We start from the raw sequence: 25,861 nt of genomic DNA on the forward strand, positions 1-25,861 counted from the left end.
GAGGGACAAGAGTAGGCAGAACCGAGTGATACCTTCTTCTTTTCCGGTGCCAAAATTTCGAATGGGAACATGTACATGCCACACCCAATAACATACGAGATTGAACTGAAAGCTTACAGACCGTATGTGCTCTGAACTCAGAATCGGCACTGGTTATTGAACCCATACGGTGGTGAAGTTGGTTACTAATCTCATTTATTCTTTTCTCTATTTGCGTATAGTGAGGTTCGTAAGCGCCTGCCTAAGATCATCAAGCTGGTAAGTATTATTCCTATATGCTGTATCTGCACTTGCAGTAGTTCTAAGTATTTTCTATAAAATAGATTGATTGTGGTACATTTTTGCTGATTGATTTGGAGAGGTTTGGTTCGTTCGTGCTCTAGACTGCCTTAAAATGACGGAGACGCAAAGTTCACAAAATTTTAAATGGAATGAGATTCTTATACGTTAACCGAGCTGCAACAGTTAAAGCCAAAACGTCAAGTAGTAAACGCTACACGGAGAATCGAAAGAATACAAAATTAAGTCTTTTCTACTCAGCTTGGCAGCTAAGTGCAACCAGTCAAAATTGAGTTCTTTGCGAAGTGTCCAAATTTGAGTTGTTTAATAAGACTTTGTTTCGAGTGAAATGTAACTGTTTCATTTAGAGTGTACGTTCGCTGAAAAGTACCTAAAACCGGGTTTTAGTAGTAAAATTTACGTTTATCTGCTGGTTTTTTTTTACGTAGGACTACGTCTGTGATTTCTATATGGGGGTACACTTCGCGAAAACCAAAAATGGAACATGTAACAAAATTATGAAAGATTTTGAACGTTAATAACTCAGCTGCCCCTGGACCAATTTCAATAATTTTATCACCAATCGATCAGAAATATATCCACTTCTTCTTCTTCTTCTACGCATTTCAAGCTTAATGCTTTTCGCATTTTAGCTTATTGCGTGCTCTAAACTTAGTGTTCTAGATGCACTTCCACAGTTATTAATTGAGAGCTTTCGATGCCTGTACCATTTTTGCATTAGTAGGGTATACGTCCCTAACCTCGGTCTAATATGCAGCCATCGATTACGTTTTTAATCATAACTCATCAATGAATTTACCTGCAAACGATATTCTACTGCTAAATGGTATGCTTAGATATGCTTATCATGTCGTTTGCTATCAGAAACCACGAAAAGTTGAAAAACTTACTTTTTTTAAGACAATAACTCACGAGGGAAATGTATGTAATATGGGTCTATTGTCCCCAAATTGGGTCTATTTATGGATGCAACTTCGTCCTATCTTGTTTGATCCTCAAAAAAACGCTCTTGGTAACGTTTTCTGATGTATTTTTTTTTATCACTATCACTGTTAACTTAATGCTCTTCATTCCTCAAAACATTTCTTAGAGAAAATTTTACGAAAACTACATTAAATCACTCAATTTAAAAATTTAAAATTAAAAATTTCGCTTATCGTCTTTTGACCGCAGAATATCTAAATCAGAACATTGTGATGTTCATTATACAGGTTTGGCAGAAAAAATCTCCCTTCCTGTTCGTTCCTTATCATCCAAATGCAAAACAACATTGTTGACGTTACTCTTATTGCTATATGCTGTCAAATGAATTTCATGGGCCATAGTTAGGAACATAGAAAAGAAATGTGTCCCTAAAGTTGGGTCCATGTTTTACTTGTGAAAACGTTGTTAAACAATTAAAATAAACATAAAATATTCAAACAGCAACTGTAAGTTTTACGTCTAGTGTGTATTATCAGGTAATTCCAATCAATAAATGCCATAATCAGGCCATTTGATGATCGTCAGTCAACCTTCCCATCTTAACCTTATAAGTCATGGCGGCTAAAAACTCCGAACATTGTGATATTCTCAACCAGTTTTATTACTTACGAGAGCTGAAAATGTATTGAAATGTTGTGATATAAATTGATTTGTGTGTGGTACACATTTATCAACCATCAGTGATCAATATTTTCCTTATTTTTTGTGTAATATTCCTTAATTAATTATTTATTTGCGTGATAGGCCGAATGAAAGGACTAGACCCACATTACATACCGTAACCCTATAATATTGTGTGGCAAAGTACAATCATACTCTATATGCCCTGGGAAGTCGAGAAATTTTCCAACCCGAAAAATTCCTAGACCGGACCGGGAATCGAACCCAGCCACCTCCAGCATGGTTTTGCTTTGTAGCTGCGCCTTTACTGACTGAGCTAAGGAAGGCCCAGAAATATATCCACGCAAATGTTTAATTTGAGACATTATCATTTTTCAAAATGTCACTATTGAAAATTGCACGAATGTGCAACTGTTGCTATGATAATTAAAATTATCACCGATTGCCTGCGAAAAGCGATTTCCCTAACACAGATTTCAAAATTGAATTCCATCGGGTCTCACCAAACGGTGTTTATTCAATCACCGCGTGGTGAGTGGTTGTGTTCTTCAGTACACAACGAAAGGCTCCCAAGCAAGCAACTAGCTATCATGGCTGGTCTCAACCGCTGATCGGATTCAGTTTCAATCACCGTGTGTATTTGATAGCCGCACCGCTATTGATCGGAATCAGTAGCTCTTCGTGAGTCGCTGTGGGCCATCTATGTCAAGTGCGTCATACTAAAGAGTATAAACAGAATCAGAAGGAACCCCGCTCAAATTCCTATTCCTGCACAAAACACAAGCTCCTGCTGCAGTTAACAAATAAGATTTATTATATAAGATCACGTAGTCCTACGTCACCATTGCGTACAACCCCATAGGGCTGTCCCTTGTAGTTTTGATTTTACCATTTCAATTGGTTAGCCTTTGGCTCTTCATCTTTGTTTTAGTTAATTGGTTATTCTAATGTGATGATTGCGTTTAGCGCTAATTTACATCATACCCTTTTAAGGGCTTGTTTTCGTTTGAATTTAAAAATTTGATAACCTACGATCGTAGTGAGCTGTGCTCGAAGAGAGACTTAGAAAATTTTCAGCCGTCAATTTTTGCTCCGTTTTTTCTAGACTTTTGTGAAGTTGTAATTAGTGTTCCTTCAACTATTTGCCATCCCAGAGTTCTTAAACCACTGATCATCTCGGAACCTAGCACCATTGGTTGTTCTTTGTGGCTCTTTGTGTTCCTTACAAGTGGGTCAGATTCTCCGATTAGCAGCCTGAATCCATTCAGCCACAATTGTGCTTTCATCATCTGACTAATCAACTGATTGGCCATACAGGATTTTTGGTTCGCTTGTCCGATACTAAGAATAGGAAAACCTATTTTCGAGCCCAGTCAACCAACCCTTGAGTATGGAGATCACTGTAACAAGACATCGTTTATGGATCAATTTGGTGAGTCCGTTGCAATTTATTCTGGTGCTAATAATTGGCAGGATCCAATATTGGACAGTTTGATGTTTATAAAGTACTATCAGTTAAAACTGTGTTTTTGAGATTTGTCTATATATATTCTTTGGTGCTTCCTACATCGGTTGCAGGACAGTGTTACCGATTTATATTGGATAATCCAAAGCTATGTTGATCATTTTAACATTAAATTTTGAATAACAACCCTAATAAACAAATACCATAAACGAACTGTATCTCGGATAGGTAAACCATCCCACATAGGGTTTGGATGATACCCCGAACACGTCGTTAAGCTCTCTTTTATGGTTATTTTTATTAGGGAAATGATAAGACAATCTTATTCAAATGTCGTAATAATACCTCTGACCAAGGAAGAATGATTTATATAGTTTTCATAAAAGTTGACGATACAAATACTAATGAGGAAAGGAATTCCGCATTTCCTTTTCCCAAGTCCTTTTCCTCTCCTTCCCTTCCCTTCTTCTCTTTTCAGAAAGCGAGTAATGGCGCTATAACCATATGCCATATAGGGCTAGGACAAGAGTTAGTGCTCAGGTCCCAACCGCTAGAAGAAAATGGTAGCGAGCAAGGGCGCTATAACCTAGGCGAATACAGCATTCCCTCCGTATAGGTTACGTCCGCACACCGCTCTCTGTTGTCCTTCGACTGAGGTCGGCTGGATCGATTGAGGGATCGCAGTGGGTTGGCGGTGCCGTCCACGCTTGTACGGAGGGAGGACTGTACGCTCGAACACAAGGGGTAAATACCTGTGTTCCATCCCAGGAGATCGGACAACCAAGGAGTGTACATTAACTTTCTTAGCTCTGTCACTCCCAACGATTTATATAGCCTATTTTCAAATCCTGCATACGGAGCGGTTGGTACGGTATGTCCCCGCTCTTTGATTACCTGTGGATTAAATGTTAACCACTGTCTATACTTATTAAGTAGACATGGTAAACATTCACTTCCACAAAAATTAACTAAACGCTACACAGTAGGCCTGGCCGCTTTATTGTTTGTTTTACATCCTTGATGTGCAGCAGGCATTAATAATGACAAGAAAAATGATAGATGTATCATTTTCCAGGATTCTTTCAAGTACTGGCTGTGTATGTGTAGACTAGACTAGACTAGACTAGAATTTAAAAATTTGATAACCTACCTACTTAACCTAAAGCTTAACCTAACGTGCCAGATTCCTAATGATCAGCTGATCGGATTGCCTATAGCCACTTTTGGATGGTAGCTGTTTTCCGTAACTCCAGCGTCTGAAGACCAGTCAGGCGATGGGCCGGGCCTCAGAGTTCCTCATTCGTGGAGGACTGTTGAGGATCATCCTCAAAAACTTGTTTTGGACCCTTTTTGTAATTTGAGGTGATGGGAGTTTGCGCTACTCTCCCAGATTGGCATACCGTATTCTATTACAGGAAGGATAATTTCGAAAGTGAGCATGCATAAGGGCGTATACGCGATGATCGATACTCTTCATTGATTTTCTCTTTGCATTGCTACAGCTAAGCGAAACAATTTTCTAGAATTTGTTCTATGCAGAGTTGTAACAGTTATGGTCAACGAAACGAAAACGGTCAAGTAACCGGTGACGAAACACATTTGCTGATACGTTAAAGTCAAATTCGCAATAAAAGTAGTTAAATTGTCGGCTGATTGCACGAATTGGCTCATTCTGCGTATAATTTCTGCCTCGTGGCTCCAAAAACAGAAATTCGCGTTGACGAAGAGGTCTCTCAGGAGCATACATATTTAGCTGGGCCAGCAACGTTGGACAGTCGATGTCACCCGTCAGAAGCTTTCCAGCAAACATAGCTTGAGCGACCGTCCGTCGCACCACTAGCGGTTCGATGCCCAGAAGACGGCAACGCTCCTCGTACGGTGGCAGGTTCGATGAGTCACGCCAGTTCAAGAAACGAAGAGCATATCTCACAAACTTTCGTTGAACCGATTCGATTCTAGCGATCCAAGTGGCTTGGAAAGGGCACCATACAACTGCACTTGATTCTAATATAGACCGCACAAGTGAGCAGTAAAGTGATCTGAGGCATAACGGGTCCCGGAACTCATCGGCAATTTTGAAAATAAAACCCAGTTGGCGATTGGCTCGGGAAATGAAGTCGTTATAATGGATTTTGAAGGTGAGCCCGCAGTCCAGAGTAACACCGAGATTCTTTATTTCAGGCATAACATTTGATAACGGCACAAAAGCATTTGTAAACAAACTTTCTAAGGCCCTTTTCACGCGTGCTTTGGTTCGCGTGTAAAGGGCCTTAAAAAGTTTGTTTACAAATGCTTTTGTGCCGTTATCAAATGTTATGCCTGATTTGTTCTACACGGGCAATGCAACATCCAAAGAGCACTATAGTCAAACATAATTGGTTCGTTTTTACGGTGATAGGAGATGACGTTGCATTTTTCGATGCTCAGGCCCATCAAATTTCTCGTGCACCAGTCAGCGAAAATACATAGCATATGCTGGAGATCCCAACAGTCCGAGAGGCTTTTGATTATTTTGTAGATTTTGGCGTCATCTGCGTAGAAAAGACGACATCCAGATGGTAACAACAGAGCGATGTCATTTAAAAAGATCGAAAACAGCAGAGGTCCCAGGTTGCTGCCTTGCGGGACTCCCGAGTTGTTTGAGAAAACATTTGATTCCGTCGCGCCAATCTTGACTCGTACAGAGCGATTCACTAAGTACGATCAGAACCATTTCACAGCCGTAGACGAGACACCTAGTATCTCCAACTTAGCAAGCAGGATTTCATGATCCACCCTGTTAAAAGCGGCTTTTAAGTCCATGTATGCAGCATCAACTTGCCATCCAGCATCCAAGCTTCGCAGACAGTCAGAGGTAAACTGCACCAGGTTCGTGGAAACCGATCGCTTGGGGTAAAAACCATGTTGGTCCGTATCGATATAATTTTTACAGCACATAAACAGAGCATCATTTACAATAATCTCGAAAAGTTTAGAGCAGACGCACATGGTAATTAGCGACATTCCGTTTGTCTCTTTGTTTGTGAATTGGAAACAGATAGAAAAGGGGAATTCACTTTGCTGTGCCGAGAAATTAAAAAGTCGCGCAAGTGGAAGGCAGAGGATGACTGCACATCGTTTTAAAACTGACGAGGGAATTCCGTCAGGACCAGCGGCGAATGAGTTCTTCATTTTGCATGTTGTGGCTATCACCATGTCTTCAGTGATGTGAGGTATGTCAAAACTAAAAACATCACGTGGCATCCCGGAGGTTACGACCAACACCTGTGTCGGTGAAGCGGAAAAATCGTGGAAGAGTTGTTTGAATTGACGAGCAAACAAGCTGCATTTTTCACTTTCGCTGCAGGCCGTATCATCTCCGAGGAACATGGAACAAGGCAGCCCGGATTCTTTCCGTTTTGAATTTACAAACGACCAAAAACCTTTCGGGTTCGACCGAAGGTTCGCTTCCGTGCGTCTCACGTGCCGATTATAGAGGAAGTGGTTGTAGTTTCGATAGCGACGACTTGCGAAATTAAACTGTTGCTTGTAGAACGGTGAGCGAGAGCCACAGTTCGTGGTGTCCCGGATCCGATGAAGTTGTGGCAATGGTGTCAACAGCTGGAGAAACATAGCACGCTAGTTTTTTGCCGAATCAATAAACTCGCGAAACTGTAATCCGGCAGGCCAGGAATCCGGATCGAGTGCAGCATCTTTCAAACAAGGATCCAAACCGATCTTGAATGACACAAATGTCATACTGGATACGACTTTTCCTCTGGGAACCAAACGCACCACATCGACAGGTTCAGTTAAGCTCAAGCAGCGTGACACAATACTCTGCACGTCGTTATCGGTGATGAGCGGGTTCAGGCGAGAAAGATATAGCCAGAATTTATCCGGAGGTGCACTAGGAGCAATAGAGGGAACGGAAAGACCACTCAAGTTTTCGTTCCATTTACGGTTGGCACGTCAATATCAGGCCGGTCTTCACGACGGCGTTTTGCACCCGGTTAGGGCCAAACTGGTGTAGCACTCAGTGACGGGTTGCGTTGTGGCTTAGCAGAGAAATTGTTGACTTTTTTACTTAGCTCAGCCACGGCATCATGCAGTTGCCGAACCTGATCTGGCAACGAAGCAAGCGAGGGGGGTTGCATTTGTTGTTGCTGCTGATCGTCGATGAAACAGCGGATAGAGCGGCCCTGTAGAACCCCACGACAGGAATTGCAAACGAAGAGTATCTTTCCAGCTGATAATGGTGGATATAAGGATGTCATCAGGATGTTACATATGGTTTTTCTTTTGTCAATGTGTTCCCTGAAAAGCAGCTTGCTGTCGAGTGTAATGCCGAGATACACTACCTCTTTTGATGATCGTTCCATCACGTTGATATTTTTTTATTCTTAGACGGAACAAGTCTGAGTGATTTTAATGAGGAAAGATGATAACCTGGGTATTTGCTGCGTTGATACGGATCTTCCAGCTGTTGAAATATCTCCGATGACCCTACCCTTAAAGATGATGGATGTGTCATCTGCGAACAGAGACAGCGATCCACCATCAGAGAGATCCGGCATATCGGAGGTGAACAGGTTGAACAAGATGGGGCCAAGGATGCTGATTGATGCCATTGAGAGAGACTCTGAATGACCTGTCCTAGAAGTTATATTTAAATATCTTCACTATGAAGATTGGAAGACTGTATCGCTGCAATTTGTAGACCAAGTTTGACCAAACATTGTCAAACGCTTTTTCAACGTCCAACAATGCCATGGCAGATGTTTTAGATACAGACTTGTTCCGTCTGCGAATGTTTGTTACTCGAGTCAGCTGGTGAACCGGCGAGCGACCTTTACGGAAGCCAACCTGCTCCTCGAGCAACAAGTTGTTTTCCACAGCAGATGCCAGGAGTGGATGGTAGACTGCTCTTTCGAACAGCTTGGATAACCCCGAGAGAAGGCTGATGGGTCGGTAGCTTGAAGGAGAGGATGGATCTTTCCCAGATTTCCGATGGGGATGACTTTAGCTGACTTCCAGCCAAGTCCGAGGCATTGATTAAAAATCAGTGCCAGATCGTTGAAGAACCTGGAACTCAGGTGTTTGAGTTCCAGATTCAGAATTTGGTCGAAACCTGGGGCCTTCATATTTTTAGATGATTTAGTATAGGCCAACAGTTCGTCAGCCGTAACTTTGAATTCTACAGGAAAGTTGTTGAGAATTCGATGGAGGTTGGTTGCATTTACCGCAACTGCAGTATCGAATGGACTAGGCATGTTGTTGCGTACGACCTTTTCTTGTATGAGAAAGCTTAGGTCGGATCGGCTAGCAACATAAACACCCCAACAAATTACACAATCAATCTCCTACCTGCCTCCTTATCCCTGTCCTTGCCTCCGTTCATCGCGCTTTGCGCCTCCGCTCTGGACCTACTGTTCTTTCTAACTATTACATACTTTTCTTCATATGAGTACTCACGAAATACCGGCTGGGTGCACCCTTTACCGCCGCTCGAATTGGATGGACACGACACACACGGCACATCAATGCTCCCTTTCACTTCGTCGCTTGGGATCCACGCCGCTTCGCATCCGCCGGGGCTAGACACGATCGAAAATCGACCGCGCCGATGACCTCTCAACTTGAGGAGACTCGCGAGTGGCTACGCCTCCTTCTCGCGCTCTTCGTGGATGGTTCTTGCCGATTGTGATGACCTGTGCCCGGTCAATACGGGACCCGTACGGAAGGCCGAAATTATTCTAAGGTACCACAAAAGGCCGAAAACCAAAAAGGTCGAAAATTTATCAAAAACCGCATCCAAACAATCTGTTAGCCTTCCTGCTCGCACAACCGACTCGGCTCGTTGAATGGTTTGCATTCACAAAAAATGAATAGATGTGTTCTCACTTGCTGACTTTTTGGGAAAAACCAGTAAGTGGTAAACTGTGGGTAAGAGAAGGGTAAGGACATGAGAAATGCGATAGAGGTAAACGGTTTATTTACGCATACACAACATTCTGATTGGGTAGCGAGTTGCGCAAGTAGTTGAATGTTTGTAACTAGAACGTTCAGCAAAACGGACCAAGAGCAATATCGCAGAACGCTGAATGAACCATCGCACTTCACTTCACATATCTCGATGACAGCGCACGTCCACGATTGTCATCGCTGTAGAGTACACGGCGAATGAGAACGACTCAAATTTGAGTTTAGTTCACTCATAATCGCCAAAAGTGCAGGAACTCAGCGATGAGTTAATTTGCCTCATGTTTTCCCAGGTTTTTCCAGGATTTTCCAGGGGAAAATTCCCGAATTTGAGAAAAGTAAAGATTGGATTCACTCAGTCTATTGGTACTATTCCGAGACTGAATCAAATTTTCGTCAATTTCCTCATTTTCCGGCAGATTTTTTAGGTTTTCCACAGGAAACCATGGGACAAATTTTACTCATCGCTGCGTTCCTGCACTTTTGGCGATTATGAGTGAACTAAACTCAAATTTGAGTCGTTCTCATTCGCCGTGTATGGGAAAAAACAATCGGTAGAGAGAACGATTTACAACGTGAACAACAGTAATTCTAAATTTATTTATTATTTGTACTTTAAAGTAGTTGTACTAAAACGAGTGAATTTAGATGCGATACTACTGCTGCTCTATATGGAATCCCAATTACCAAAACAGTGTACAAAGAGTAGAGTCTATTCAACGACGATTCATCTGGTTTGCCCTTCGACGATTGGCCTGGAGGGATCCTCATCGCCTTCCAAGCTACGAAATACGCTTCCAGTTAATTCACCTGGATCCATTGTGGAGTCGAAGAGATACGACAAGGGCCCTGTTTGTGGCAGACATCGATTGACAGGGCAGAATCGATTGTCCTTCTATTCTACAACAAATCGACGCTAACGTTCAACCACGAGCACTCCGTAACAACGCAATGCTGAGGATACCGTTTCGTCGTACAAACTATAGTTCATATGGTGCTATCAATGGGCTACAAAGGGTTTTCAATCGTGTTGCTTCCTTATTTGATTTTCACTTGGCACGCGAGACGCTGCGTCGGAGATTCCGTGATAGATATTTTTTTTAATAATTAGGAATTAAGTTGGACTTCACGGCCTATGCAGCTTGTTACTTCTTGACTATATTGTATTTCCTAGTATTGCTTAATCCATCATTAGGACTAAACGCAGTCCGTTGATGTAGAACCAAATAAACAAATAAATTATCAACTTCTCTTACTTTTCACCAATCTCGATCATTATTAACAGGCAAATATTAATTTTATTCAATTAGTATATTATACTGTCATTAATGTTCATACTATCATTGCAACTAATTCATTTAGGCATATTCAATTGACCTGCATTGGGTTATTATTTTGCATGCAATGATATGGGACTCACGATTTAGCATGGAGAGTGTATTGAAGCCATTCTAGGGGTTTGACGTGATCACCATGATCCACTCACGTTCTGGAATGTAGCCTTGAGACTTGAGATGTGGCCTTCATAAGACTCCCTTCTGTCTCGCAAAATCCAAAATCAAAAACTCCAAATCAAAGCTATTTTTAAGTACTTCCTATGTCAATTTTGAGTTTTTTCGTTTCTCCGTGTAGGAGGATGAGGGCAAGAAGATCATACGGGGTGAGATGGGCCACCGTTCGATGGGGCTATTACCTATTAACACAATCTCATTTTTGTTTCTCTTTCAATCTCTAAAATAATATAAGATTTAACAAACATTACCGAACTCGGAATAAGCCTTCACGAATATGTGCGTCACATCGAAAAAAAAATCTCATCAACGAAAAATTTAAACCTTTCTCTCATGATCTCTGAAAAATGTACCTCATCAATCCGTTTGCATAACTTCTCCGACGATTGCTAAACTTCTTCTAAAATTGATCAACAGGACAACATCGACCTCCCGCCGCCGATCGGTTTCGACCTGCCGGAAGACGACCACAAACTGCCCTCGGCCAAGGCTTCCTTCCTGTGCGACACCGCCGGCGCCGGCATTGTCCGTCAATTCCTGGAACAGTACTTTATCATCTACGACTCGGACAACCGGCAACCGTTGCTGGAGGCGTACCACGAGCATGCCATGATCTCAATGACCGTCTTCAACAGCCCCAGCCAGGGAAGTCAACAGCGGTTGCAAAACTACCTGACGTACAACCGCAATCTGAACTCCAAACGGGATCTGGACACGAGGTGTCGATATCTGAAGATGGGTCGGCTACCCGTGGTTTCGTTCCTGTCGGAGCTACCCAACACCAAGCACGACCCGCAGACTTTCGTCGTCGATTTGACGTTGTTCACGGTGAGTGGTTTTCGATTGTCAATCCTGTTCAAAGCTAATTTTTGTTTTATCCCCAGCCCCAGCTCATCCTGCTGACAGTGACGGGCGTCTTCAAAGAACGCAAAGTGGCCGTCATCAACGAACCGTACCGGTCCTTCCAACGTTCGCTAGTGATCGTCCCCTCCGGCAGTGGTTTCTGCATTCGCAACGAAATGATCCACATCAACAACACCACCCGGATACAGGACGAAAAGGCTTTCAAAGATCCGGCCTCGAATGGATTCCAAGCCTCGACTTCGACGGCAGTACCAGTACCAGCAGCAGTAGCAGCACCAAGCGTCCCACTTGGTGGCCCGGACGATAACACCAAACTCCAGATGGTCCAAACGATGGCAGCCCACAGCAACATGAACCTGGAGTGGAGCCGAAAGTGTCTGGAGGAAACGAACTGGGACTTTGAGCGAGCTGGGTTCGCATTCGCCGAGCTGCATAAACAGAACAGGATACCACCGGAGGCGTTTGTCAAAAATTGAGACCGGAACCAGGACGACGAGCACGACGACGACGCGGTGGAACCGCAGTGCGGATTACATGTTAAGATTAGGTGGGAAGGGAATGTTGCTTTTGGGGGAAGGGTTAAGCTTGATGTACAAAGTGGACGGAATGAAGATGGGAATAGAATTCGGACTACGTTGCATATAACTAGATCGTGTGGCGATTTGGCGACTTTATTTTCCGAAACGAGCTTAACCCTGCCCCCAAGACCGTCATTAACTATTTTGCGTGTTTAGGTGTAAGTTGCAATCAGTTGCAAGAACAAAATGCTGTAGCAGCTGAAAAAAGGTATATCAGCAGATGATCATCGTGATTGTTTCACAATAGTAATAAAATAGATTAAATTATTCCTAAAGTAATCACTATTTTTTATTAAAAAAATATATATCATGCAAGGAATTAACAGCTGCCTAATTTTAAACAAAATGAAATTATAGAAATATTTATGATTTTCAGGAAATACCCAATACAAATGTGCAGTGTAATACAAAGATTGATTTGCACAGATTTTAAAACTTTATGTAATGGAAATACTTAACCATGTGTCCTTTTGTTTATTCTTAAGTGCTATAAACTGTCGTACATATTACTTTACCTTTAAAGAAATCGATTGTGAGCTAGGATTTATTGAATGTATTTTAATTTTTACTTAAATTGACGAGCACATCATAATCTCGATTACAAAAACAAACAAAAGCATCCCAATAAAACGAGAAAGCATGTTTATAATTATCTGTTGTCATGTTAACTTTGTTCATCCGAATTAGATTAGTTGTGGCTTGAGTGTTAGGCCTATTCTGCGCGACGTGTGAGGTGAGATGACTCGCAGTCACTAGTAAAGTGGCAATTCTCGCGTCACCTTTCAAATAGACCAATCTACAGTAATCGATTCTCTTCATCGACTGTCTCTTTAGTTAATAACTCGGCTCCAATAGCATGGTCAGCTGTTCTTATTGCCCAATACGCTTAGTAATACCAGGTAATAATAGGTAACTCTAAGACTAGTAGGTCCCGAAGAAACGTGCTCAACTTTTTGGATCAGCTCTGGTACTATCATAACATAAGATAATCCACTAAACCCTCATTTTATCTGTCAAACTTTCACAGCAAACCAAAACAAATATTGTGAAGTACTAGAACTTCGACTAGAATGGGATACGTTAATCGTTTGCTTGGGACCAATAGACTAGTCAAGTAGTGAGCCAATTTCAAATCGATAGTTTCGTATTGATTGTTGATTCTTTTAACAATATGAATGCAGCAAAGTTATAAACGAAAGAGAGAGCCGATGAAGAGAATCAAGATGGGCCGGCTGTAGAATGGTCTATTTGAAAAGTGACGCGAGAATTGGCACCTCGGGTGAGGTGACTCTCCATTTGATTTGCATGGAGACTCACCTCACCCGAGGTGACAATTGTCACTTCACTGTCACCTCACCCCACACGCCGCGCAGAATAGGCCTATCTAACTAGCTCTGCATGTTTTCCGAACACCAATGCTTCTCTATACTGCCGCTATTCGCATAACATTCCCATGTAGATAGGAAATTCACAAGACATGGGACTGTTATGCCAATAGCGGCAGTATAAAACTTGTCCTATGAATTTTCTAGACTTGCCTTTCAAACTCTTCTTCGGTGCTGCAGTCTCCGATCCCGCAATCGTTGCAGATAAGCTCGGTGACTATTTCGCTGACCTCTCTGCGATTTCCAAGTACGAGGCGACCTTTCAACGGCTAGCAAACCCATCGACTTCGTCCGTAAGCAGTTTTCTAGTTTCTCCGAACACGAACAAGCTGAGGATCAGCCACGATTTCACCTGGCAGGAGCTTCAGTTCGCGCTTAGTAGAAGCAACGGGAAATCAGCCGACCCAGACGAGATCGGCGGGGTGTGAAGTTGATCCAGTCGGCTAATCGAACAACAAACGAGGGGAAGCGCCGGAAGGTGCCTTGCGATCGATGTCAGTAAGATCGCAAGTATGTATACTGACACACTGGCATTATGTAGGACACTGAGTGGAAACTTACCATAAACCACGCTACGGGCTGGCACTCAAGGTATTTCATTCTCTTAGTAGAGTCGGGTGGAACCGGCCGAAACGACGTTTGAGCTAATGCCTTGTTTGTCTCCGTCCCATAAAACCCTGGCAGGCCTTAGAATACGTTCCTCCCGTGCCACCCAGTTGGGGCTGCGGTGGGAATAGGTTCGGTTGAGTTATTCCCGTCTTACGCGATCCGGCTCTGAACATAACGCCCCATGAAGGCCTATGTCAACCCTCGTCATGGACCTCACTGCTCGCATAGGCACCCATGGGGATCAATCAGCGACTATTCCATTTGCACGGTAGGATAGCGGTCTAAGGGGGACCCAACAGTCGGGATGATTTCAAACAATCATCAACAAAACCAAAAACCCCAAACCCCAGTTGAACAAGTCGCCGAGGAGGCGACCGCGAACCCGTTCGCGAAGGGAGGTCTACCCAGATCTCCCGAACACAGAGAGCCGAACAAACGGTCGAAATCTCCGCGCGATGCAGAGACAACGGCCGGGATCGGTGGACAGCCGGAAGAGCAGCCGAAGGACTGGCCCGGGCTAATCAGAACTATGAATAGCTTTGGGCCCCTCCCTAGGCTGCTGGCAATCGCGGGACAACTCGACGCCATAATAGAGTTCACGAGCACGAAGAGCAACATCGCGAAGGACCTAAAGCAGGCCTTGCGACAGCTCCGTGCAACCGTGAACGAGGCCCAGGACGACCACGAGCGGCTCAGGAAGCGACTAGAGGTCGCAGAGAGGGTGGAACAGAAGGAACCGAAGTCTACCCAGACGGACGCCTTCAACTTCGCGGGCAACAATACGATGTCCAGCGAGGCCCTCCACTTTGCCGTTACGCAGGGACAGAAGCGTAATCGACCCTCACCTTCGCCAGTAAAGGGCGCAGCACGCCCTAAGAGACGGAAAGTCTCTGTGCAGGTGGAGAGTGCGGCGGTTGCCCATCAGTCCAATGCTTCAGTGGACGTACCGAAGAAGAGGGCTGGAATAGCCAATAGAAATACTGAGAAACCTAGCGGCTCCAAGGGCGGGAAGCAGGGCGGTAAGAAGGGTACCCCCCCGAAACCCCCGGACAAAACTGCCCCCAAGAGCAGTGCTGCCCGGACCAGGAACAAGGGCGAAGCTCTCATCCTCAAGACGGACGCGTCGAAATACGCGGAAGTCTTGAAGAAAATGAGAACGGACGAGCGCCTTGTGGAGATGGGCAGTAACGTGAGGAGCATCAGGCGCACTCGTACAGGCGAGATGCTCCTGGTGCTCAAACGTGGTGCTAAGGACCAGGGACCAACCTACCAGAAACTGGCAAAGGAGGTTGTTGGTTCTGGGGTGCAGGTGAAGTCGCTAGGCTCGACTATCACCATCCAGGTCAAGGACCTGGACGAAGTGACGGAGGCGACCGAGATAGTCACGGCGCTCCGGGAACAGTGCCAAGTCGAGGTACCGCAATCAGCGATTACCTTGAGGAAGGGACTGTTCTCCACCCAAGTGGCTACCATCAGGCTCTCTGCAGCTGAGGCCAGAAAGGCGGTAGCCGCAGGGAGGGTGCGAGTGGGCTGGTCGGTCTGCCCCGTCAGTATTCCCCGACCGGTGACGGCTTGCTTTAGGTGCTTCGGTCAGGGCCATGTGGCCCGTGACTGTAAGAACACCGACAGGAGCAAGCTTTGCAGATGGTGCGGCTTGGAGGGCCATAAGGCGCGAGGTTGCCAAAAGCCGCCGAGGTGCACTATATGCGCGGAGAAGGGGAATACCCCTACCAACCACATGGCAGGTGGCCCCCGCTGTCCGGGGTCCAAGAGCAATGCTGCTAAGGCAAAGAGCAATGCTCAGCCATGTTCGAGGTAGCGCAGTTGAACCTGAACCACTGTTCGGCTGCCCAGCAACTGCTGTGGCAATCGGCAGTGGAATGGGGAGCGGATGTCGCAATCATCTCTGACCCGTACCGCGTCCCAACCGGCAACGGGAATTGGGTCACGGACGCGTCGGGGATGGCGGCGATATGCACGATGGGGAGCTTCCCCATTCAGGAGGTAGTCGTGTCCAACTCGAGCGAGGGATTCGTGATCGCCAGGGTTAACGGAGTATACTTAAGTAGCTGCTATGCTCCGCCCAGGTGGTCTATCGAGCAATTCTCGCAGATGGTGGACAGACTGACTGCGGTACTTGTCGGCCTAAGACCGGTGGTCATTGCGGGCGACTTTAACGCATGGGCGGTAGAGTGGGGTAGCCACCACACCAACCAGAGAGGATGCATCCTACTGGAGGCAATGGCCAAGCTGGACGTTGTACTATCCAACACCGGCTCGGTCAGTACCTACAGAAGGAATGGTGCAGAATCCGTCATCGACGTGACATACTGCAGCCCGAGTTTGGAGGGCAACCTACACTGGAGGGTCGATGAGGGTTACACTCATAGTGACCATCAGGCGATTCGGTACAGTGTGGGGCCAGGTGAGAGGCGAGTGGCAGGAGGAAATTCTTCCTGCGCTCGAGGCTGGCGGACGTCGTTCTTCGAGGAGGAGGTCTTCGGCGAAGCACTGAGGCGGGAGCGAATAACCCCGGATCTGACGGGGGAAGAACTGGTAGCAGCACTGACAAGGGCGTGCGATACAACCATGCCTAGGAGAGCCTATCCCAGGCATGGCCACAGACCGGTGTACTGGTGGAGCGAGTCGATTGCTATCCTCAGGGCGTCTTGCCTCCAGGCGAGAAGGAGGATGCAACGAGCTCGTACGACTGAATCTCGCGAGGAACGCCGCGTCGCTCTCCGAGCGGCTAAGGCAGCCCTCAATAAAGAGATCGCCAGACGCAAGCGCGCGTGCTTTGACAGCCTATGCCAAAGCGCCAACACGAACCCATGGGGGGATGCTTACAAAGTGGTCATGGCAAAGACCCGCGGCGTGACGGCACCCCCGGAGAGATCACCAGCGGTACTGGCTCCGATCGTTGGGTTCCTGTTCCCGCGTAGGGACGTAGACTCCTGGCCGCGGATCCCAGGCGCGGATCAGGGAGAAGTGTCTAGAGTGACGAACAGTGAACTTGGCGGTATTGCCAGGTCGCTGGTGGTGGGCAAGGCCCCGGGCCCAGATGGGATCCCGGTTGTGGCTCTGAGGGCGGCCGTTGCGGAAAATCCAGACATGTTCCGTTCTGTTTTTCAGACTTGTCTGGACGTAGGCGTCTTCCCAGACGCGTGGAAGCGGCAGAAGCTGGTGCTGCTTCCGAAGCCAGGAAAACCCCCTGGGGACCCGTCAGCATACAGACCCATCTGTTTGCTGGACACCACTGGGAAACTGCTTGAGAGGGTCATCCTCAACAGGCTGTCGGCCTACACCGAAGGTGTAGACGGCCTGTCAAGCAGCCAGTACGGGTTTCGAAAGGGCAGATCCACGGTGGACGCCATCCGCGACGTCATCCAGACGGCAGAGGTGCCCGCATAAACGCGAACCATCACATAACCTTACCGATAATGGTTATAAATTGTTTATAATCCCTGCTAAACTTCAACTGAAATGGTTATGGAACGTTACATGAACGTTTGTGTGATAAAGTTTTAACCTTATGTATTATGGTTTTTTGGAAGCGGACCTTACAAATAATGGGTTGTTAAGAACCATTACCATTCCAAATTCTTGTTTTCTCCATACATTTTCGGAAAGAGAACTATATTAGAACGTTTTTACTTATGGTTTGAGAACATTAATGGTTATGGTTATGGTAGTCAGTAAGGTCCATTAATGGTTTTGTATTATCGCTCAACTTTACGTGAAATATATCGTGAATTGGTAATCAGTAATTTACGGGCAACCAATTCGCGATATATTCCACATAAAGTTGATCGATGTTACAAAACCATTCATGGACCTTACTGGTTACCATAACCATTACCATTAATGTTCTCATACCATAAGTTAAAAGGTTTTAGTATAGTTTTCTTTCCGAAAATGTATGGAGAAAACAAGAATTTTGAATGGTAATGGTTCTTAACAACCCATTATTTGTAAGGTCCACTTCCAAAAAACTATAATACTTAAGGTTAAAACTTTATCATTAAACGTTCATGTAAAGTTCCATAACCATTTCAGTTGAAGTTTAGCAGGGATTATAAACAATTTATAACCATTATCGGTAAGGTCAATTTATGGTTCGCGCTTATGCGGGTGGTCCATCGGAAACGAAGGGGCATTCGCTACTGCGCGGTGCTAACCTTAGACGTGAAGAACGCGTTCAACAGCGCGTGCTGGGGGGCGATAGCCCGCTCGCTACACCAGCTCCAAATTCCCGGAGGGCTGTATAAGATTTTGGAAAGCTACTTCCAGAATCGTGTGTTGACGTACGACACAGAAGATGGCGAAAAATGCGTTAGAGTCACCGCAGGTGTGCCACAAGGCTCCATCCTGGGCCCGGTGTTATGGAACGTCATGTACGATGGACTGTTGAGGATAAAATTCCCGGTAGGCGTGAAAATTGTAGGTTTTGCCGACGATGTCACGCTGGTAGTCTGCGGGGAATCCCTCGAGGAGGTAGAGCTGACAGCGGCCCACTGCGTCAGGCTTGTGGAGGAATGGATGAGAACCAGGAAACTGGAGCTCGCCCATCACAAGACGGAAGTAGTCGTAGTCAACAATCGCATGTCAGTACAGCATGCGACGTTGGCAGTCGGCGGAAGCACAATTAGGTCTGTGCGCTCTCTAAAACTCTTGGGGGTCATGCTCGACGATAAGCTCAGCTTCGGCTGCCACGTCGAGTACGCCTGCAAGAGAGCGTCTATGGCTGTGGGGGCATTATCCCGTATGATGTCAAACAGCTCGGCGCAGGCTCCTCGCTGGGGTCGTAGTATCTATCCTCAGATACGGCGGCCCTGCGTGGGCTGCGGTACTGGATATTGACTGCCACAGGCAGAAATTAGAGAGTACACACAGGCTAATGTGCTTAAGGGTGGCCAGTGCATACCGCACTATCTCGAGAGAGGCCGTCTGTGTCATAGCAGGGATGATGCCAATCAGCCTTATCATTAAGGAGGATGTGGCGTGTTATGACGCGAGGACCGTTCGAGGGGTGCGCAACAACGCGCGAGTTGTGTCGACCGCGAGATGGCAATTGGAGTGGGAAAACTCCACAAAGGGGAGGTGGACTTACCGCTTGATACCTTCCGTATCAAGCTGGGTCAACAGGCGCCATGGGGAAGTAAACTTCCACCTGACACAGTTCCTGTCAGGCCATGGCTGCTTTAGGAGCTACCTGCATAGGTTCGGACATGCAAGTACTCCCACCTGCCCCACATGTGCTGGCGTCGAGGAGACCGCCGAACACGTCGTGTTTGCCTGTCCACGTTTCGAGCCAGTATCGAGCGCTATGCTAGCGATATGCGGAGTGGATACCAGTCCGGACAACATCGTTCATAGGATGTGTGGTACCACCGAGAACTGGAGCGCGGTGGTGACTGCGGTCACCCACATAGTTTCGGTATTACAACGACAGTGGCGAGCCGAGCAGCAGTTACCTACTGCCCGACCAGATCGTTAGAGTATTGCTAGAGAGGCGCCATAGCGCTACAGCGGCCCCTCCCACGAAGTAATGCCTTCGGGCGGTTCCGGGGAGGCCAAGGGCCAAGCGCACAGGGTAAGGTTTAGTGGGTCGGGAGTGAAATTCTCCCATCCCCACACCCTGAGTTCCTGCTCAGGTGTCTGTGAGCAGATTCCCCCCTGTATAAAAAAAAAAAAAAAAAAAAAAAAAGACGAGATCGGCAACCCGCTGCTGAAGAACCTGCCTACCCCGGGTAAAGTAAAAATGCTGGAACTCTTCAACCAGCTTTGGCAGACCCCATCCCTAAAGCAAACGAGCCGACACGGGACGTGGTGAAGTTCCGACCCACTGCGCTCACCTGCTGCATGGCAAAGGTGTTCGAGCGGATGGTTAACCAACGCCTGAAGCAGTTTCTCGAGTCTGGCGGCCTTCTAGACCATCGCCAACACGCATTCCGGCAAGGCCACGGTACATCCACGCATTTTGCGATGGTCTCCATACGGAGTTGTTTTCCCTGGACATTGCGAAAGCCTTCAACTGTACATGGACGCCCGCGGTACTGAAGCAACTCGTCAGCTGGGGCCTTAGCGGCCATATCATCCATTTCGTCCAAAATTTCCTGACTGGCCGATCCTTCCGAGTCTCGGTAGGTAATACCAAATCCCGCACTTTCTGCGAGGAAACTTGCGTTCCCCAAGCTTCAGTGATCGCTGTCACTTTGTTCCTGGTAGTCATGAACAGTTTCTTCGAGCGGTTACCAGCGAAAATCTACATTTTTGTGTACGCAGACGACGTGCTAATCGTTGCCACAGGTCAAACTCCGGGACGGACGAGGATTAGAGCCCAAGCAGGGGTTTCCGCCGTAGCCAGATGGGCCGCTTCGAGAGGTTTTCAGCTGCCACGTTTGCCAGTACCGACATCGGGTCTGCGGACCTTCCATAAAGATCGGTAATCAAGCTATTCCATTGAAGAAAACGAAGAAAACGGTGAAACTGCTGGGGGTTGTCATTGACCGGTCGCTGAGTTTTGATCAGCACCTTCAAGGGGTCAAGGCCAGCTGTCGCAGCAGGATCAACCTAATCCGCACAATCTCCCGTCCCCACCGGTCTAACAACGTTTTGTCTGTGCCATCGTAGACAGCCGACTCGACAGCTGACCTGCATCGCCACCGACAAAGCAATACAAATACTCGCTCCGGTGTACAATAGCTACACGCGCAGCATCTCCAGTCTCCTACCCTCGACGCCAGCCGATGCCGACTGTGTCGAAGCCGGCACTCTCCCTTTCCGGTACCGCATCTACGTAGCCATTGCCAACAAAGCCGCTGCATTTTCAGCAAATACCGTTGGAAACGACAGAATCTGCCTCCTCAGCGAGGGGGACAGAGTTCTCCGTACAATCGCCAACGCAGAGCTCCCCCCAGTGGCCAATATTCACGATAAAGGAGAAGTTGAGAGCCGGGGACAATTCCAAAGCCCTTTAGGAGATCGGTAGCAGAGCTGACCGGATTGTACCCAAAATACATGCCTCGTTACACGGACGAGTCAAAATCGAGAGCTGGAGTTGGAATGGGAATAGCTGGTGACATTTCCACAACGAGTAGAAGTCTGCCAAAACAATGCTCGGTGTTCTCGGCAGAAGCAGCGGCTATTCTTCATGCCATCGCGGTTCCTGATCCTGATCCTGTTGGACTCCCACAGTGTTATTCAGGCCCTTTCGTCGGAGGTCCCGGTCCACCCCTGGATCCAGGGCATCCTGAAGGTTGCGCCACCAAACACTACCTACGCATGGATTCCCGGACACTGCGGGATCCCAGCGAACATCGAGGCGGACAACCTAGCCGGGTCAGGCCCATCTGGTCCTCGGTACTCGCACAAGGTACCGTTGCAGTATCGGCAGAAGTGGGAACAATCGGACTGGACTCGACATACTATTCGAACTACAATTGAAAGGAACGTCTTTATTTGTCAGTAGTATAATTTGAACTGAAGAAAATGAAGTTATGCTCTAAAAGCAAGGCATACTGCGTTGTATTTACTCAACACTCCTCCTCAACGCTGCTACAGTAGACCACACTGCTTCCTTAGAAATTCCAACCGTATTCGTGGTAGTGGTTTGGTTAAAAGATCCGCGGCCATCTTTTCCGTAGGGCAGTACTCATACTTGATAACACCTTTCGTCTTCAGGTCCTTGGAGTAGTGAAATTTTGTTGAAATGTGTTTGGTACGGTTACTGAACTTTCCGGAGTCCAGCGTCTTCAAACAGCTTTGGTTGTCTTCGAATAATATTGCTTCTGTTTTCTCCCCTAGGTACTTCAATAGTCTCTGCAGCCAAACCGCTTCTTAGGATGCTTCGGAAAGAGCCACGAATTCCGCCTCTGCTGTAGATAGTAAAACGCAGGATTGCTTTCGGCATGCCCAAGCAATGGTTCCTCCGCAGTATTTGAATACATATCCACTATTGGACTTCCTGTCGTCGCGACATTCTGCCCAATCGGCATCAGCGTAACCCACCAGACCAGATGAATCACCACTGCTACTCAGTCGAAGCTTCAGATCAATCGTCCCCTTCAGGTAGCGAACCATTCGCTTCAACTCGTTCCAGTCACGTTGGGTTGGGTAACTCACCTTACGACTCAAGATTGAGATTGCCGTTGCGATGTCAGGTCTGCTGTTGACTGCGATGTACAACAGCTGCCCAACTACCTTTTGATATTCTTGATTATTTGGGAGCTGGCCATCGTTATCTTCCGTCTTGATGTACCCAGGATCAATTGGCACGGTTGACACTTTCGCATCCTGTAGGCCAACAGAACAGATGACGTCTTCAATGTATTTCGGCTGGTTGATAAGAAAATCTCCAGCATGGTCTCGATCGACTTCGATCCCGAGGTAAAACTTGTCATCACCGAGGCAGCTGATTTGGAAATTTCTCGCAAGCGTTCGCTTCAATGCGTCGATCATGCGTTCATCCTCGCTCGCTACGATGAAATCATTCACATACACGAGGACATAGCACCACTTGCTACCAGCTCACTTTCTGTACAGGCAGGGATCTGCGTCACATCGCTCAAAACCATCCGCTTCCATCACCTCATGCAGTCGCTGGTTCCAAGAACGAGCCGCTTGCTTGAGCCCGTACAAACTTTTCTTTAAATGGCATACCTTGTTTTCCATACCGCTGACGACACACCCGGGAGGCTGCTTCATGTAGATCTCCTCCTCAAGGTTGCCGTTGAGGAACGCCGTTTGTTCGCGTGCAGTCCAACCCTCCGCCCAACTTAGATGTTCGTGCGTGGTCCTACCCCTCGCAAAACCAGCTGTCAAACTCGTCGTCCCGCGCTCCCAACATAGAAGAAAAATACCGCTTCCGGAAATCATCAGTTTTTCATTCGTCCGACCGAGCGGTCGACAACACGTTTCTTTCTTGTAAAATATAAGTAAAATACAGTAAATTTTCGTTTCAATTAGTTCGCCGCGTTTTATTGCGTTCCGCCGGCTCTCTCCCGAAAACATTGGTATGGAATCGCTATGGAAGCGATTCGGAAACGTCGCGATGTGTTTTTTCAGCGCATGAAATGGGAGCAGAATAACGCCAGTGCGGTCGAAAGAAGAAATCCTCCTTTCGGCGAGATTCAGGAGCGATTGAACAGACTCACTGAACTTTGTGAGCAATTTGACAAAGTGCAATGTGAAATCGAAGAGCAGTCTGAAGCGCTCGAAGAAATCAACTCGGTCTTCAATCACCGGTTTGAGTTCGAAGAAATGTACTATCAATTAAAAGGGCGCTACGTCAAGCTACTCGACGAACATAACCCCCACGAAAGCAGCGAAAGTACAGTTGCCGAACCAATGGATGATCTGAAAGAGGTAATCAAGTTGCTGTTGGATTCACAGCGGCTACTGATGACGTCACAAACTGCAGCTTCGAACACCGTGTCACAGTTGGCTGGCCAAGTAGGTTCCATGAATCTTTCCCGTCCGTTTGCTGATGCTCAGGCTTCCGGGGGTCAACTTCCGATTGAGGTGCGCTTGCCAACAATAACTCTTCCGGTATTCAAGGGCGAGCGGAAACTCTGGACTTCCTTCAAGGACCTATTTGTAAGCTGCATTCACTCGAAAAATCTCAAAGTTTCCGTGAAGCTGCAGTACCTGCTGTCCCACTTAGATGGAGAGGCGAAGCAGTTGGTTAGCGCGTTCACTATCACCGACGCCAACTATGTGGAAGTGTGGGATAAGCTAAACGAGTTCTACGATAAGAAGAAGTATACCGTCGCGGCACTTGTCAAAGAATTTGTGGACCAGCCGCCGGTTGCTGCGCCTAGTCTTGTTGGGCTCCGCAAACTTGTGTCAACCTCGGATGAAGTTGTGCGGCAGCTCAAGGCTCTCGGTGAATCGTATGAATCTCGTGACCCCTGGTTAATTCATCTGTTATTGGAAAAGCTCGACCGTGAAACCCGTTCGTTGTGGGCTCAGAAGTCGATTTGGACAATCCTAGCTTCCAAGAGTTTGTCACATTCCTCGAGCGAAGATGCGATGCCTTGGAAACTTGCGCGTCCTTTTCCAAGAAGGGAACTGATACGACCACGAAGAAGGAACAAGATCGGAGAACGGACCAAAACACGAAGAATACATCGTCAAGTAAGACCATTCAAAGTTTTCACGCAAGCACCCAGCAACCGTGTTCTAAGTGTTCAGAAGCTCACACAATATACCAGTGTGCCAGCTTCAAAGAAATGCCAGTGAGTGAACGACGGGAGTTCACCCAACGAGCCAAGCTCTGTTTTAATTGCCTCAAAACGACCCACATTGTGAAGAACTGTACGTCGACAGTTGTATGCAAACAATGCAAGCAAAAGCATCATTCGCTGCTCTGCTCAATTGACGACAGCTCTGTTCCTGATTCCAGCCAACTCCGTGAAGATGAAGCAACTATAAAGAAGCAGCCAACAAGAACATCAGAAGTACCAAAGCAAGCGAATTCTGTGACATCGTATGTCGCGGATCTCAAAACCAGCTGTTCAGTGAACTTCCTTAGTTTGCTGCCTACGACTGTCATCAAGGTGCTGGGAAAAAAAAACAACGTTTTCCATGAAGTACGGGCAATGATGGACTCTGCCTGTATGAACTCGCTGATCAGCAATCAAACATTCGAACGTCTTGGCCTGGAAAGGCGCAACGCTAATATTCTCGTTAACGGAATCACTGATGGGAATCCCAGCAAGACAACAGGAGCAGTCACGCTGCAGATATCATCGCGATTCGACGACCGTGTCGTCATCGTGGTGGAAGCCTTAATACTAAAAAAAATTGGTTCCGGACCAACCGAGTCAACCGTTTGAAGTCGATGCTGGTGCCTTAGCCGAGGCACCTCTCGCAGATCCAAGCTATAACAAGTGCGGTAAGATCGATCTTTTGTTGGGAATAGAAGCTCTTTTTTCCATTCTAGAACCGGGAAAGCTGTACGACCAACAATCAATACGAAACTAACGATTTTAAATTGGCTCACCACTTTAGTAGCCTATTGGTTCCAAGCAAACGATTAACGTACCCTATTCTAGTTGAAATTCTATTACTACACTATGTTTGTTTTGATTCGCTATGAAAGTTTGACAGATAACATCAGGGGTGTGTGGATTCATGCAGAACATGCAGGGGTGAGTGAAATAGCTTGGGACTGCTTGGGACCGTTGTTCTGGTACTGAGTGAGCCAAAAATAATAATGATTTTATTCGGGACCCAGTGCTCTTAGAGTTACCTCTATGGTACGACGGTCGGGGTGTACCCATTGCGCAAAACTCCGTCTTCGGCTACCTGGTTGGTGGCCACTCCAATACATCGCATGCCGCCGAAGGTCGTGCGGTGCTCAGCTTAACGACATCATTGAACCTGGACCAAACGCTCCGGAAATTCTGGGAGGTAGAGGAGGTGCCTAAATCTAAACAGCTCACGCCGGACGAGTTGCGGGCTGCCGAACATTTCCACTCCACCCCATCCCGGAATGAATCAGGGCGATACGTAGTTCGCTTACCCTTCGACCGTACAAAGCCAGAACTGGGCAAATCGGCTACTGCTGCCATCCGGCGG

General features: G+C 46.7%; 2 protein-coding genes across 4 annotated transcripts in view; one reads left to right on the top strand and one right to left on the bottom strand.

Moving 5' to 3' along the window:
- The window catches only part of sbr (small bristles), a 63,240-nt gene extending 50,321 nt beyond the window's left edge, over positions 1–12,919 (top strand). For all 3 annotated transcript variants that reach the window (XM_065226268.1, XM_065226267.1, XM_065226266.1), the window contains exons 4-6: positions 222–258; positions 11,260–11,670; positions 11,727–12,919. In XM_065226268.1, coding sequence (XP_065082340.1) covers positions 222–258; positions 11,260–11,670; positions 11,727–12,182 — 904 coding nt within the window. In that variant the 3' untranslated portion in view covers positions 12,183–12,919. The remainder of the gene's footprint in view (positions 1–221; positions 259–11,259; positions 11,671–11,726) is intronic.
- A 9,198-nt stretch (positions 12,920–22,117) lies between these two features.
- On the bottom strand, positions 22,118–22,738 carry LOC135704777 (uncharacterized). Its single transcript, XM_065226280.1, has one exon. It carries the CDS (start codon positions 22,736–22,738, stop codon positions 22,118–22,120), a length of 621 nt encoding a protein of 206 aa, XP_065082352.1.
- Between the last annotated feature and the right edge of the window lie 3,123 nt (positions 22,739–25,861).

The sequence above is a fragment of the Ochlerotatus camptorhynchus genome, unplaced genomic scaffold (assembly GCF_037179485.1).
Source record: "Ochlerotatus camptorhynchus isolate MF236.1 unplaced genomic scaffold, CSIRO-AGI_Acam_v1.1 ptg000247l, whole genome shotgun sequence".
Taxonomy (NCBI): domain Eukaryota; kingdom Metazoa; phylum Arthropoda; class Insecta; order Diptera; family Culicidae; genus Ochlerotatus; species Ochlerotatus camptorhynchus.